The sequence below is a fragment of the Cucurbita maxima genome, unplaced genomic scaffold (assembly GCF_002738345.1).
Source record: "Cucurbita maxima cultivar Rimu unplaced genomic scaffold, Cmax_1.0 Cma_Scf00003, whole genome shotgun sequence".
In the NCBI taxonomy this organism is placed as follows: Eukaryota; Viridiplantae; Streptophyta; class Magnoliopsida; order Cucurbitales; family Cucurbitaceae; genus Cucurbita; species Cucurbita maxima.
In genome coordinates, this window is record NW_019272019.1 from 2,825,512 (window position 1) to 2,840,648 (window position 15,137).

At 35.8% G+C, this 15,137-nt stretch overlaps 3 protein-coding genes across 4 annotated transcripts; 1 reads left to right on the plus strand and 2 right to left on the minus strand.

The window, feature by feature from the left end:
* Window positions 1–623: 623 nt before the first annotated feature.
* Window positions 624–2,647, minus strand: LOC111476923 (stem-specific protein TSJT1-like). Its single transcript, XM_023120798.1, has 4 exons — window positions 2,318–2,647; window positions 1,608–1,848; window positions 1,256–1,376; window positions 624–999 (listed from the first exon to the last, which is right to left on the minus strand). The coding sequence occupies exons 1-4, from the start codon at window positions 2,530–2,532 to the stop codon at window positions 809–811; spliced, it is 768 nt and encodes a 255-aa protein (XP_022976566.1). The 5' UTR covers window positions 2,533–2,647; the 3' UTR covers window positions 624–808.
* Window positions 2,648–6,529: 3,882 nt separating this feature from the next.
* Window positions 6,530–8,913, plus strand: LOC111476891 (CBS domain-containing protein CBSX5-like). Of its 2 annotated transcripts, XR_002717176.1 has the most exons (3): window positions 6,530–7,032; window positions 7,405–8,486; window positions 8,775–8,913. XR_002717176.1 is itself a non-coding variant. In XM_023120753.1 (2 exons), exons 1-2 carry the CDS (start codon window positions 6,674–6,676, stop codon window positions 8,237–8,239), a joined length of 1,194 nt encoding a protein of 397 aa, XP_022976521.1. In that variant the 5' UTR covers window positions 6,530–6,673; the 3' UTR covers window positions 8,240–8,913. The 2 variants fall into 2 exon arrangements, 1 of the variants encoding a protein (XP_022976521.1); XM_023120753.1 differs by having other exon boundaries at window positions 7,405–8,913.
* Window positions 8,914–9,344: 431 nt separating this feature from the next.
* On the minus strand, window positions 9,345–14,753 carry LOC111476867 (ultraviolet-B receptor UVR8-like). Its single transcript, XM_023120714.1, has 7 exons — window positions 14,606–14,753; window positions 12,657–13,341; window positions 11,977–12,186; window positions 11,240–11,350; window positions 10,229–10,597; window positions 10,039–10,146; window positions 9,345–9,837 (listed from the first exon to the last, which is right to left on the minus strand). Exons 2-7 carry the CDS (start codon window positions 12,993–12,995, stop codon window positions 9,487–9,489), a joined length of 1,488 nt encoding a protein of 495 aa, XP_022976482.1. The 5' UTR covers window positions 12,996–13,341; window positions 14,606–14,753; the 3' UTR covers window positions 9,345–9,486.
* Window positions 14,754–15,137: the final 384 nt, after the last annotated feature.

A 15,137-nucleotide genomic window follows, 5' to 3' on the forward strand; every position in this document is an offset into this window, starting at 1 on the left:
AAAAAAAAAAAAAAAAAAAAAAAAAAAAAAAAAAAAAAAAAAAAAAAAAAAAAAAAAAACTTAAACGTGACGCAATTGATTAGGTGTGCAACACAACTTCCAGACACAGTTAAATAAACAAGTTTGGGACCTCTGATTCGATCAACACTTATGTAAATTGTTGGCCATTTCTTCATGATGCTATTTGAGCTGTTTCATATCTATGTTCCGTAATTTCTCGTTGAATTTCCTTAATTTGATTAATGATTAATATTTATGAATGGTTAGATATCGGCGTTTTGATTGAGGTATCATCATATTCCTCGGTTTGTGAAGAACAAAGTGGAATCAAACTCATTCCGCCTGTCTTTTAAGGTCAGAAACTTTCGAACTCCATTCCTTCATATATTATTTTGATCTTTCAAGCTGATGAGAGTTTTGGAATTATGATTTGGATGATATTTGCATTAATTTTCGGAAGAAAATACTAAATTGTGCCGATTTTAATTTAGATTAGATCCCGCTACGTATTTGATGAAATGATGTTATCTGAAACTAAACCCTAAACTATTCTCGAGAAGTTATGAATTTATTTGTTTATAGATTTGATTGCAAGGAATATAAATGTTGTAGTGCCCGCTAAGTGTTTGATGAAATGATTTTACCTGAAACTATATTCGAGAAGTAATGAACTTATTTGTCTTATTTACATAAGACGAAGAAGCTTACTTTGGGTAAGGAAGTAAGAAATTTTACAGTCTAAAATTACAAACCATTGGAACTTAGAACAGGGAATTGTTAGAACAGCAGGCACAGACAGATGTAATGCCTAGTCTGTGCCCCATTCAGCCCAATTAGCTTCACTGCCTCGCCTTGGAATGCTGTTGACCCTTGTGTACACATCAACCTTGAAATTAGCTCCACACATGGCACCTTCACTGTCGATTCTCGGCATTGCCTTCATCTTGTTCATTGGATGCTCAAAACTCATTAGCCCTCCTTCACTGTGGAACATGCATCCTGCTCAATTCATTCAAATTTCTTTCTCAATTTACACAATCTTTCCAAACTTCCCTTGATTAATCAAGAACATTGTTGTTAAACGAGTGTGTTGATGCACAAATTGGACAAGGAAAATCGCATCTGACATACACGGTGGTCTATTTGTTGATTCAAGAAAAGAGAGGATATTATCTTTCTCCCTAAATCAACCAATTGGAACCCGTGTAGGTTAAGTGCAAATTTTCTCTTACCCAGTTTGTGAATCACGCATTACCAGTTGGGAAGGGTGCATATGATTTAGCACAGCCTTCTTTTATGACCTCCACATCATCTGATATCACTACTGACCCATCTGCTGTGATTCCCCAATAGAGCTTCACTCCTCCATCGGCACCCTGGTTTGGTTAAGTGTCAGCCATGAAGAAGAACCATATAATTGTGTGAAAGTGGTTGAGAAAAACTAAGAAATTGAAGGAAAATAACAACCAAGAAACACCAAGGCCACTAATTATATGGTTCTTCATATAACCTTTTATGTTGCTCTTCTAATATTTTGGCAAGACGTGATGCCAAATCCACTCTTTTAAGAGGAAGATAAAAGATAGAAAGAGAAATAGAGAGAGTACCAAGGCAGCAAAAACAGCACCAGCCCTGCTATCATAAACAACAAAAGCAAAGCTGCCATCAAGCTCCTTAAGGACCTGATCAGCTGGGTAAGGGCCTCTGTCCCTTAGTGTCCTATAGGCCTCGATAAAAAACATGGCCTCGTTCGAGCCTTTTGATAGACCGTATTGCTTGTTGAGTGCACATAGATTGTTTAAACTCCCCAAGAACAGACAGTATATCTCATCAAACCCACAGAACAGCCTGCAAATTCACCCTCTCAAAATCAAATAATAAAAATAAAATTATTTTAAGAATTAGCGAGTAGTATATTTAGTATATTTTCCTTATTTCCAAGAGTTAGGTTAGCTTGCACCCCATTTAAAGGTGGTGCCCATATGAATACCACCTATATTTCTCGTTCTCAACACCCAAGAACAAACCGTTATATCTCATCAAACCCATAGAACAGCCTGCAAATTCACCCTCTCAAATCTAAGAATGGTAGTATATGGTAGTATATTCTCTCTTAATTTTAAAACATTAAGATATTTCCATATCCTATTTAAAATTTAAATGGTGTGAAGATTAAGGAGAATCGACTACTCACCTATGTTCTCATTCTTAACCAACCCCCCATATATCTCATCAAACCCACATAACAGCCTGCAAATTCACCCTCTCAAAACCCAATAATATAACCTTAAGCTGCTTAATTGGTCAGAATCCTTACCTCTGATGGGGAGAAAAAGGTCGTCCATCAGGAGGAACATAAGCAAGAACAGCCGCCTGACCGAAGTTGACAGAGAAAGTGTTGGGAGGGTGACGAGCTAGAAAGTCCTTGAGTGTTTCTTCAGGAAGCTTAGGAGTCTTAGAGCCACTGAAAGAGGCAGGGCTGTTAAGTTCCTCAGGTGGGTGTGCGAAAGTCTCGTGAAAAATGGCCAACATTTTCAAGAATATGGAACTCCCGGGTTCATCCAAACTGATCAGAGAAGGAGAGAGCAGTTGAACAAGAATCTGCCTTATATAGAAACCAAAAGACACAAAGGCTTAAGATGGAAAGGCAATGTTTTGCAATTACCGTGGGCGTGGATTTTAGTGTGATGGGATGGGATAAGGTTCACGTTTTTCAATGAGACCTTATCTCCCTTTCTAAAGTACAATAAAAAACAATGATTGAGTGCATCTAGAGCTATCTTTTTTTTTTTTTTTTTTTTTTTTTCAGNAATGGCCAACATTTTCAAGAATATGGAACTCCCGGGTTCATCCAAACTGATCAGAGAAGGAGAGAGCAGTTGAACAAGAATCTGCCTTATATAGAAACCAAAAGACACAAAGGCTTAAGATGGAAAGGCAATGTTTTGCAATTACCGTGGGCGTGGATTTTAGTGTGATGGGATGGGATAAGGTTCACGTTTTTCAATGAGACCTTATCTCCCTTTCTAAAGTACAATAAAAAACAATGATTGAGTGCATCTAGAGCTTTTTTTTTTTTTTTTTTTTTTTTTCTTCAGATGCTCTGGAGATAAAAAAATTTAAAATATTTAATACAAAAAAGAGAGAAATTTTTGGTTTGACTGAACTCAGATTTGGGCTTTTGGGCCCTGTATGATTGATACATCCTGGACCGTTCTTATTTGGGCTTTTGTTGTTGTGTTCTTCTCAGTTAAAATGGGCCTCAAGACAGCCCAGGCTCTAATAATGTTAAAATGGGCCTCAAGACAGCCCAGGCTCTAATAATGTTAAAATGGGCCAGCATAGGCTATATAGGTACGACGAGTATTGAGTTGGTATAAATTTGCTACAAAAGTTGGCCCATTATATTGAGTGTTTGAATTTCAAATTACCCTAGGAGGTAGTTTTAGGTTGACTTCACACTTTTAAGCTATATAAATCTTAACCATAAATTAAATATTATGTTTTCTCTAGGTTAATTTTTTTTGTTCGGCCAATTTCAAAAGTTGAGAATCGGACCAGAATGAATTGGATTGGTCTGAACTCTTCAATGGTATGATATTGTCTGCTCTCATGGCTTTGCTTTAGGCTTTTCTACCGATGGATAGAGTATTATTTGATTATAAACTCATGATCATTCCTTAAATTAGCTGATGTGGGATTTTTATCATCCAACACCTCCCCTCGAACAAAGTACGCCTCCTCTTAATCGAGGCTCGACTCCTTTTTCTTTTGGAGTCTTAGTCATTTTTTACCATGCCTTCGAGGATGGTCGACTCTTTTTCTTTTGGAGTCCTTTGTTCGACATTTGAAGATTTTCCAATGTATTGGCACGACTAAGTTTAGGGCAGGACGAAAAGAAAGAATCAAACTAGGAGTGAAAAGACTCTTCTACCCTTGTAAAAAAAAAAGGGTTATTAATGTAATTAATATGTTTTTATTGATTTATTTGAAGAACTAATTTCTGTCACACATGCACATGCACCAATAATTGACTAGATAATACAAGATTTGGGTATTTTTTTTTTTAAAAAAAAAAAAACAAGAATTGAAACAGACAACCAGTTAAAGGAAATTGTAGGGAGTTAGGTATTATGTCGGCCTCATCTTGTCTTGATTAAAAAGACAAAGCGATTCCTGAAGTCAGAGGACATGTGAGAATATTCCCTTTAAAGTGAGACAGACACCTTACTATAACTTATAGCTTATAATGGTGTTGATAAGTAATGTGCATAGCAATTGCTTCAATATCATTGCATTTTCTTTTCCATTTCACAACTATTATCAAGTTAAGAACTCACGAAAATTATTCTCGTGTTCAATCGTGATTGTTTGATTAAATTTTTCATTTTTGAATTCACAAATCGTTAAGAAAATTTAGTTGTTCAACTACGCTTGAATAAATCTAATTGTGATAGGGACTGTGGGGTAAAGTTATTCCTTATAAAAGTGTAGAAACTTCTCCTTAACAAATGCGTTTTAAAATAAACTAGACAATATCTGCTAATGGTGGGCTTGAGTTGTTATAAATGTTATCAGAGTCATACACCGAGTAGTGTGTCAACGAAGACACTAGGCCCCCAAGGAAAAGGATTGTGAGATCTCATATCCGTCGGAGAGAGGAATGAAACATTTCTTACAAAATTGTGGAAACATCTCCTCATTTTAAAATATGAGACGTCAAACAATGTCTACTAACACAGTGAATTTGGGTTGGACTTGGGTTCATAAATTCCACTAGAAAATATCTACTCAACACTTAAAAGATCACGTAAGATTTACTTTGACATAATGGATATCTATTTCCCTTTTCACACGTTAGAAATGGAACCAAAGTTCGATGTTGATTAGATAGGAGGAAGATGGTACATATATCAATGACTAAAAATAAAGTCATGCAAACTTACGTGAACGCCTAATATCTCAATACCACGGAGTAAGAAGATTGAAAGATCATTCTCTACACTTATTTCAATTATTTTGGAAAAAATTCCTTCTCGACTTTACTCTCGAAGAACAAGAGAATAATATTGAAAGATAATAGATTTGATAACCACTCTAAATTATATTTTTTATTACGAAAGGTTTGGTTCAACCAAAAATATTATGGAGCAACGCTATAGATAAGATCGAAGAAAGGGTTGCGCTCCCAGAGATACCCAAGGAGACGGTTAGGATAACGAATTTGAAACACAGAGCCCGAGCAACCGGATGATCAATACATTAGTTGAAGGCCTTTAATGTACTTTTGAGTAATTTCATATCAATTTGTATTACTATGTCTACTTTATGATTTTAGCTGGTAGCTCTTGAACGTATACATTTATTTTTTAATATAAACTATTAATGAGTGTTGATTCGTTCGTTATTTGGATTTGAAATATCATTTTACCCGAAAGAAACAAAATATAAAATTAATTTATGTCCAAATTATAATAACAAAATTTGTAAGGTAATTTTTAAATCTAAAAAAGTATCACAAAAATCGTGATTAATTTTTTTTATTAAATTATTAATAGTTATAATGACATAAATAAATTAATCCAATTAAAAAAAAAAACTAATTCAAATGTAAAAAATATTTATTATTACATAAATCAAACCAATAAAACCAAAACATTAAACCTATTGGAATTTATAATGAAATTAGAAAGTTTTTTTTAGAAATATATCAAACTTGAAAATGAAACTTAAAAAATTTCTCTTCGAAGCAGGGATAGGGACGGAGAATATAATCCCGGGCTCCAACCCCATTTATCTAATTGAGAGAAATATCTCTCCACTTTCTCTTACAATATCTGTCTAAACCGAAAATCCTTGCCCCGAGGCATATCTCCACTAATCTCGACCCGCGAATTAAATGAACATCTCTCTTACAAAAAAACTAACGAACAAAAGAAGTCCTTAAATGGAAGACGCTTAAATAAGGAAAATTGAAATAAAATAAAATAAAATAAAACAATTATCCTTCTATTTATGTTAAAATCAAAATGAAATAATAAATTAATTAATGTCTTTCTACAATTTTTTTCTTTCATAGTTATAATTTAATAATTCTAATAAAAATATTCCTAAATCATTTTTGCCTCAAAAATAAATAAATAACTCTCAAATTTATTTTCATTCCCTTTACATCAATATATTAATATATCTATAAATTGAATGATTCAATAAATAATATATATATAAATTAGATAGTTACTATCCATAATAAAAAACAATTGTTATTTTTTAAAAGAGTTTATTAATTTAAATGAACACATAAATATTATAAATTAATTGAAATGTTAAAACATTTAAAACTTATTTATAATTAATTATAATTTTTATCATTAATAATTACAAAAAATACATTAATCACATTAAATTACAAAAAAAAATTCTTAAAAAAGAAAAGGGTTGTGGGCCCCAGTTGATACCGTACATTTCATAATACCCTTTGTCAGTTACCTTCAACTCTCTCGTTATAAATGTTCCATTTCTTCAATTCTGTACTTCTCCATCTTCATCTTCTTCTTCCCCCGTTTCTCCGATCTTCCACCGTTGCTGGCCACCGCCGACCTCCACCCTTCCGCCTTTCTCCGACATACATTTTCCCGTAGGAGTTTTCATACTCTTCCCTTTTAGCTTTTGTATGGCAGTGAGCTTGTTTTCGCATGACGTTTCTGACCTCTGTCTCGGTAAACCAGCGCTGAGGCCACTGTCCTTGTCCGCAACCGTTGCCGACGCCTTGCTCGCTCTCCAATTCTCTAACGATTATTTCGTCAGCGTCTGGGATTGCCGCTTCGCGACGAGCGGTTGCGGCGGTGGTGGTGCTGGAGACGGCGAGTTTGAGTGCTGCCGATGTGTCGGGAAGCTGTGTATGGTGGATGTAATTTTCTATCTATGTAGGGACGAGAATTTGTTGTCCCCTGCGGCTGCATTGCAAGCTTCTGTCTCTGAGATTTTGCCTCAAATTCCTGGAATCGTGATGCATTTGGAGCCGTCTGCTAGGTATGAAAATGAATTTGATGAATTTTGGATCTCCATTTTGTTTTTTAGGGATTGTTTCAAATAGTTTCTTTAATTGATTGGTCTTTTAGAAAACTGTTAACGATGTATGAGTTAGATATTGATATTCTTTAATTGGATGTCTGAAGTTTTGTTAGTTACTGATCTGAGCTGGGCGCTGCACAACTTTTTTTCGAACTGTTTTGGATTGTTTGTTGTTTTGTTTGCTCTTCATCAGAAAATTGCCTTTCCCAAATAGCTTTCTTTTTCTTTGCTGTCTTTTACGATGATTCTGAATTCAGACAGAGAATAATAGAGTTCTGTATAAAGTTCTTAAAGATGAAGTTAATTGAAGTCTCTATGTTCATGTTCCAGCCTGTTAGAGGCCATTGATCTGGTTCTCCAAGGTGCTCAAAATCTAGTTGTCCCAATCAAGACTAGACTAGGAAGCAATTCAAGAAGAAAACATCCCAAAACCCCCACAAATGTCATCCATGGCGGCCGCGAATTCTGCTGGCTGACTCAGGAAGATATAATCAGATATCTTCTCAACTCAATTGGCCTTTTTTCCCCCATTGCTGCCCTCTCCCTTGACAGCCTTGGCGTCATCTGCACCAATGCTTTATCAGTAAACTACCACTCCCCTGCATTCTCTGCCATTGGAGCCATTTCCTGCTGCATCGCCAACCAAACCTCTGTTGCAGTTGTCGATGATGAGGGAGTTTTGATTGGTGAGATCTCGCCCTTCGCCCTTGCCGGGTGCGACAAGACAGTTGCAGCTGCAATTAAGACCTTGTCGTCTGGGGACCTGATGACTTACATTGACCGTGGGGGGCCTCCGGAGGACCTTGTTAAAGTGGTGAAGGCTAGGCTGAAAGAGAGCAATTTGGAAGGAAGGCTCGAGGAATTCACTAATTCACCATCCTCAACTGGGTCTTTATCTTTCACTTCTTCATCTGATGAGGAGTTCTCGCCATCTCCAAACTCGAGGAAGTGTAGGAGATCATCCAGCTACTCGGCACGGATCACTCGTCACGCCGAAGCCATAGTTTGTCATCCAAGAAGCTCCTTGATAGCTGTTATGATCCAGGCAATCGCACACAGGGTGAACTACGTTTGGGTTATTGAAGACGACTGCAGTCTGATTGGAATTGTCACATTCCTTGATATGTTAAAAGTTTTCAGAGAACATCTAGAGACGACTGAGTAGACTTTCAAGCCATTTGGCTTAGAAATTTTGTCCCTTTCCCCCACCATCACATCCCTTGTCTAGTGAATAAAACACTCAAAAGTCCAAGGCAGTGTTGCTAAATTGAGACATTTTGGGTCACTAAAATCAATTAGGTCTGTGTCGTTTGTGATATTTTGTTTGTCTATTAACTTTTGGGATCTACAAGTTTCAGCCATGTGTTCAAAGCTCAAGAACAGAGTATGCAGACATGGAGCTTCTAATGAAGGTACTTTTTTTTTGCCTGTTTAATGCTTTTTAGTTATAGCCAATGATGAACTACCATGATTAATCAAGTCCAACAAATCTTGAGTATTGTAAAAGTGGATCGGTGAAGATAAAAAGTGGCCATTTTCCTGAGATTGGATGACAGCTCATGAGAGATCAAGAGTTTTAGAAGTCTTACATGTCATTTGAATATTGGTGTACTTGTCTGTCATTTGGACTGAAGTACCAAGATTCAGTTCTACTGTTCATCTGTTCATCTGTTCATCTTTCATTCTCCTTCTCTGCTCAGCTACTCGTGAGCATATCAGATTTGGATCTTCCTTGTGATCGTGAAGTGATTCTTCAATGTGTAATGGAAATTTATCTTTCCTTTTTTGTACATATAATGTGAAGTTGACTGCATTTGGAACCTGTTTAAGCTTTGTTCACAGGAGACCTTATAATCTTTGTTTGCCTAGCTTTTTCTTCTCTTTAAAGGAGATTATGTTGTACCGGAAATGCTACAATAAAAAAAGTTCTAATACTCAATTGTTATAGCGGAAGCAAGATCGATCACATACACAAATAGAAATTAAACAAAGAGACAGAAAGATTTACATGGTTCAAAAAGAGAAATTTTTCTTCATCCACAAGTGGTAGTCAATCACTATAACAAAACAAGTGGTAGTCAATCACTGTGTCATTCTCACACTCTCACTACAAAATGGCAACAACTTCACCCCTCAAAACAATGTTAGACAAGTCTTTATATAGTAATACCATTACTAATTTTCATACTAAACCAAATATTCTATACTAATTTTCAAGCTGAACCAAATAAATGAGAATATAAATCAAAAAGATTAATTTGAACAATTGCTGAACTAAAATAGAATGTTTATAGTCTATCTTTTACAGCGAGTATACTGCCAATCTGCTACAATGATAGAATAAATTGACAATGATTATTGAACTGTTAACATCGAAGATAAAGTTACAAATATCTCAAGTGAAGATAACAGCTAAAGGTTACTACTCTCAGATTCTGAAGCAGTACTCTCATCCTCCAAATTCTGGATAAAGATTTCCGTGGGTTCAAGGCAGCCTCTCAGAGATTCATGCCCCAGTTGAGCTCGTTCATTATCTCCAAAGCCGAAGATTTTTCCTTTGTCAGTAACCACGACAGTGTGATACAACCCGGTGCTGATTTGAGAAACACGGTGAGCTCTTAAGCTGTCGAGGCTTCGGGGTGTCAAGACTTTGTCAGATACTCCTCTGTCTGGAAATCCAAGGCTTCCAAACCCCATCCACCCAAATCCATAAACAACACCAGTGTCAACCAACACAAAAGTTTTTCTCTTCCTTGCACATACCTGAAACAAAAACATCATCAAACAAGCCATCGATAATGCGATCCTAGATCCTAACACGGATTATGCAAGATATGCAGCGTCTAATATTTCAAGCCTGTGCTATGAGCTAATTCATCTACTATTGCAAAAAGAGGCACAAAAGGAAGCAATGAGGAATCATACAAGAAAAACAGTTTTAGTTTGGTGATGGATGATCCAGACCTGCACTGCAAGGTGGTTCTTGAGGCTGTTCAGGGGTTGAGGAATAGTCTTATCAATCTCATCTCCATGGCCCAGTGCACCACAGTAGCCTTTTCCCCAAGTATATACCTGTATCGAGAAATCACCAAAATCGATGTCATAACAGCTCTTGCAATGATTAGCCTAAAATAAAATCAGTTTGGGAACTAACAAATCCATTTGAATCTAATGCCACTGCATGCTCGTCACCAGCAGAGACAGAAACAACATGAATATCCTTCAATCTAAATGTCTGTAGAACACGAGGCTGGAACTCATTGTGCTGCTCTCCATGCCCAAGGCAGAAATTTGATCCTGACCCAAAGGAGTATACTCTCCCATCATTGACTACGGCTAATACATAGCTTGGACCAGCAGAGATCTGAATTACAGATCCGATTTCCACAAGCCGTTGAACAATCTTCGGAGTGGGTCCCTCGAGAGTATCACCATGGCCAAGCTGACCATATGTGTTTGCTCCGCATGTATAGACCTGGCCTTGTCTTGTTAAAAACACTGAGAAGTTATGGCCCACAGAGACCTGAAGAAAATTTACAGCCATAGTTACCAGTAAGTTTATCAGTTTAAGAACGACAACCAAGCATGAATACATGTTTATGGAGGCATCTACGGCTTGAGTTCCCTTCTTTTGTAATACTTTATTCCATCAATGAATATGTGTTTCCGCTCGAAAAAAGAATACATGCATAGTAAGGCACGCAGTTGTCAACTGGTTAACTCCGTCCAGTTCTATCTTCAGCCTGTAATTCTCTTAGCACGTTAATCTTTTGCTGTCATTCTCTCATCTTTTTTCCTGCTCTCACTTTCTCTAGATTTATTACTCTTTTCAACATCATATGTTTCTTTATTATATGTTTTAAAATTACTCGTTTGAAAGTTATACAGTTGAACAGAACACTTTTATGGAGGAAATTAAAGTAGAGAGGTTGCAATATGTTAAGATGGCTAGTCTTCGAGGCTTTTGGGTCGTATTGATGGTGTATTCAACCGGTTTAGAATCTCTCGACGGTCCATGAGGTATCGCAAAGGGGAAAACAAATTAGGAGCTGGGCCTCACTGAAGATTTAATTTGATTACATTCCTCTTTACATGTGAAATTCAAACAAATCATGGTAGCACAATACATATTTGACAGCTTAAACAGAGATTAGAAGCATTTTACCTGCTTGCAAGGAATTTTATCTAATGCTTCAACAAGTTTAGGTCTAAAGATTCGGCAGCTTGTATCTCTGTGCCCGCAGCAAAATGATGCATTATCTCCACATGTGAAAACCTATAGATGGAGACAAGCAATATGATTACCCAAGACCGTAATTGAGAGTGACATACATGAAACCATGAACTACAGAGTGACAAAAATAACTATTGCAAAAAGATCTAGTCAACAACGATCTGCAAACACCTGTTACTTTCATCTACTAGTAGGGCATCAATCTATACTCTATGAAGTGGGAATTAGAATCATAAAAAATTAAGTCCACAGATTCAAGCAAAGTTTGGAGATTCAATACAGCTGTCTGAAGTTCATTATGATTTATAAGATGAGAAAAGTAGAATTTGGAAAACAAGAGTCATCAAAATCAGCGGCAATTTCCAACATGGTACTTCAAATAATTAAAACAAGAGCTGAATTGGGGATTAACTAAGCAATAAGACTATCAAACTTCTATAATACAAGAAATCATAAACATCAACTTTTCTTATATTCACTGACCAAATTAAGGATATGGTCTACTTGGGATTAGTAAGATATTAAAAGAAACATCCACATATGAATAGGAAAAAAAGACTCCGAAGTACAAAATCTGTACCAAGCAGAAGTGAAAACAGTATATAGCAAATCAAACATAGTAAAGATTATAATATAGATAAAATCCAACATAAGATTCAATTGTTGACCTGTCCTGACCGTGTGACAAAAGCAGCATGATTGTGAGAAGCAGAAACTTGCTCGACGTATATAGAAGGTGGAAAGTTAATTCGGGTAAATGTTACACATTGTGTGGTCACAAAGCCATGACCAAGAACACCACATAAGCTGGAACCACAAGAATATACTGATGCATTGCTGATCAGTAATGTATGATATCTTCCAGTTGCAATCTGCATCTGATATAAGATAAATAGGAAATAACTTAAAATTCTCTTGGAATAATCATAGGTATCAAAAAGAATCCACAAAAAATATAATCTATGAAATCAATATCATTGATACGACAATTCTAACATTTTAATTAAATCAGGAAGCAAACCTCTGCAGTATTTTATGGTTTACGATCTTGATTGAAAAGCATCAATGTAGCCACAATGAGAACTCGTATATGTGAAAATATTGATGACGAAAGAATGATTAAAGAAGGTTGACTCGAGAGACAAACAATCAACTACGCAGTCACGTCATTTCTCAAATATGTACTGATTCAATTTCAAAGCCTAAAAAATATCTGGATATTGAGAAAAAAATTGTCCAGAATAACTGATCCGGAAGACAGTAAATGATTCCTTCATGTAAATATGCAAAATTCAAGAAAACTCATGAAACTAAAAGAAAAGCAATATAGTTATAGGAGAAAATATACATTGCCTTCTGAGGTCTCAACAATGTTGGAAGATTTCTCCACCAATTGCAAGAACCTTAGAATCCGTTTCCACTTCCCTTGACAGCGGTCAAAGAGTTGTTTTTGGGATTCCCCTCCCATTCCGGAATAAATGCTGTGTGAAATACATAATTGAAATGCCGCAAAATCAACTAATGACCGAAACTTGAGAGGGTACAGCTCATGGCTCCCTCCAAACATCTTGCAAGTCAACTCCAAGCAAACAAGATCACGAGCATTAAGCCTACCAGACGTTAGAACTTCTAAGATCAAATGCGAAGGCAAATCCGCAAATGAAGTTGAATGAAGCCATTTGGCCATATTTTCAGTCAAATTTATGATTTTCTGAGCTTGAATGAAATCTCAAATAAAAATCACCCTGACACACAGTTAAAACTGATTCCCAGCTAATTATAGAGACGCTGAAGGATGTCCAATTACGGCCAACGTGAGGGTTGTCAAATTTTTAGGCGAAATCTCAAGCAATTAAAGCAACATATAAAGAACGCATCAGAAGGGAGGAAAATATGGGAAATTGAGTATGAAAAGGGCGTTCTTGAAAAGAATTTCAGCCGTAATGAGTACAGTGGTTGGAAACAAATCATCAGATGGAACGAATGACACCCCAACAAGTTATCCCAAATTTGAAGAAATGCAATTTCTCCTCCTGCAAAAATCAACAAAGCCAGTTGAATCAATTAGAAGGCAGTACATTACCTCAAAGTTAATGACAAAATATCATGTCAATAGCGCTAAAAATTTTCAAGTTAACCTAATAGTCAAAGACAGTTCATGCTTAAAGTTGGTCGAGATGAGTATAATTAATTGGCTCAGACAACCAGTGTTACTGACAAAAAGAAAAGGGACGAATTTGAAAATGAATAACGATGTTGATGAGAGAAGAGGCTTCATGATTACAATTTCTGGAACGCGACCAAGCATGCAACAAATTGAGGATTAATACAGGAATCAGAGGCGGGAGTGATTATTACAAGGCTTTTCAGTGACAATGAAAAGGGGATAAGAGGGAATGTTTATAAGAGACAACTTTGGATTCTTGTCGACAGAAAGAGGGAGAGAGCCGGCGAGAGTGATGATTATAAAGCTTTTTTAAGTGCTGGTCTCTCCCTTTTCTGCAGAAAAGTTAAGATTCAATTGCTTCAATGATAAATGGAAAGGCAACGAGAAGGGAAGTGTATTGGCGACGAGATTGAACTCAGAACTTTCCTTAAAGCTCTTTCTCTGTCTAAATAACACACTCTGTTTCTTCATTTCAAGTGGATGGAATTTCAAAACACAAATGAATGGATTTAGACGATGTGTCTGATAAAATAAAGAGCAATTCGCAAATTCTTTTATGTCACTGAAGTCCAAGCACCACTTATCATAATTTTGGAGTTGGAACTAACATCCGTGTCTTTGTTAGTCTCAACTTTCACACGAATCACCATTGGAAAGCTCTTCGTTCCCTAAAAGAAGCTCGTGCTTACATTAAAACTGCTAAAAACGCGTCAAATTCAGCTATCAGCACACCCATACGTCAAATTGAAAACCCACTAAGAACGGTGAATCATGATTCCTGAAAGAAACCTAAATTTCCCTTCCATCCACACATTTGAACAAGAAGAAATGTTTCGACCACAGAATTGTTGATTATAAGAGAGAATTTGGGCCTTCTCCGACAAATAAACAACCAGAATCCACCCAGATTTTCGGTCAAATATCATCCAACATTCCAAACAAAACCTTCCGATTTTTGGCCAGACATTAAGGATTAAAATCGATTTCGTAACAATTCAGATCTTGTTTTCCGCAAACAACATCAAGTAGATACACACACTAAACAACAATTAGAAGGAAGAACACTATCTGCTGACTGAGTATATACAGAATCAATTAGAAAAAGCAAAAAGAAATTGGGGAAGAAAAACCTGGGGATTGAGAATCTCGCGCTCCGACTTTTAGAAGAAAGTGCAAAAATCTCCTCGATTTCTGGAGAGAATAGGAAGTGCCTTGCCTCCCATATGCACATAAACAGAAAGCTTCAATTTTGAGACAGAATCTACTCCCGAGTTTCTCTTTTCCACTTCCCAATATTAATAGTATTTATTTATATATATATATATATTTTATTTTACTTTTTCTAAATTTCTAAATATTATTTTTTAAATTTTATAAAAATCATTTTATAGACCTAATGATGTAAATAGTTTAGTATTTAAATTAGTTAGGTCCATTAGTTAAAATAATTATTTAGTATAACTTGGTAAATAAGAAATCTATTATTTTTTTTCATATTTTTTAATTTAAAAAAGAAAAAAAATGTCAAATATAATGACAACGACAATATTAAAAATTTATGAATTAAAAAATTAAATCGTATTGTATATTTAATGCATTAATTTCAAGGTCTTTATTGACTTTTTGAATCAATAAAAATACTTTTAGCATTATTATTCATTA

Coding starts and splice junctions, on each gene's coding strand:
- LOC111476923 (XM_023120798.1), bottom strand. CDS start 2,532: ATGTTGGCCATTTTTCACGAGACTTTCGCACACCCACCTGAGGAACTT. Junction 1,849..2,317: donor CCTTTTTCTCCCCATCAGAG/GTAAGGATTCTG, acceptor GTGAATTTGCAG/GCTGTTCTGTGGGTTTGATG. Junction 1,000..1,255: donor ATATGCACCCTTCCCAACTG/GTAATGCGTGAT, acceptor TGAATTGAGCAG/GATGCATGTTCCACAGTGAA.
- LOC111476891 (XM_023120753.1), top strand. CDS start 6,674: ATGGCAGTGAGCTTGTTTTCGCATGACGTTTCTGACCTCTGTCTCGGT. Junction 7,033..7,404: donor CATTTGGAGCCGTCTGCTAG/GTATGAAAATGA, acceptor TTCATGTTCCAG/CCTGTTAGAGGCCATTGATC.
- LOC111476867 (XM_023120714.1), bottom strand. CDS start 12,995: ATGGCCAAATGGCTTCATTCAACTTCATTTGCGGATTTGCCTTCGCAT. Junction 11,351..11,976: donor TTGTCACACGGTCAGGACAG/GTCAACAATTGA, acceptor CTCCATCTATAG/GTTTTCACATGTGGAGATAA. Junction 10,598..11,239: donor ATAAAATTCCTTGCAAGCAG/GTAAAATGCTTC, acceptor AATTTTCTTCAG/GTCTCTGTGGGCCATAACTT.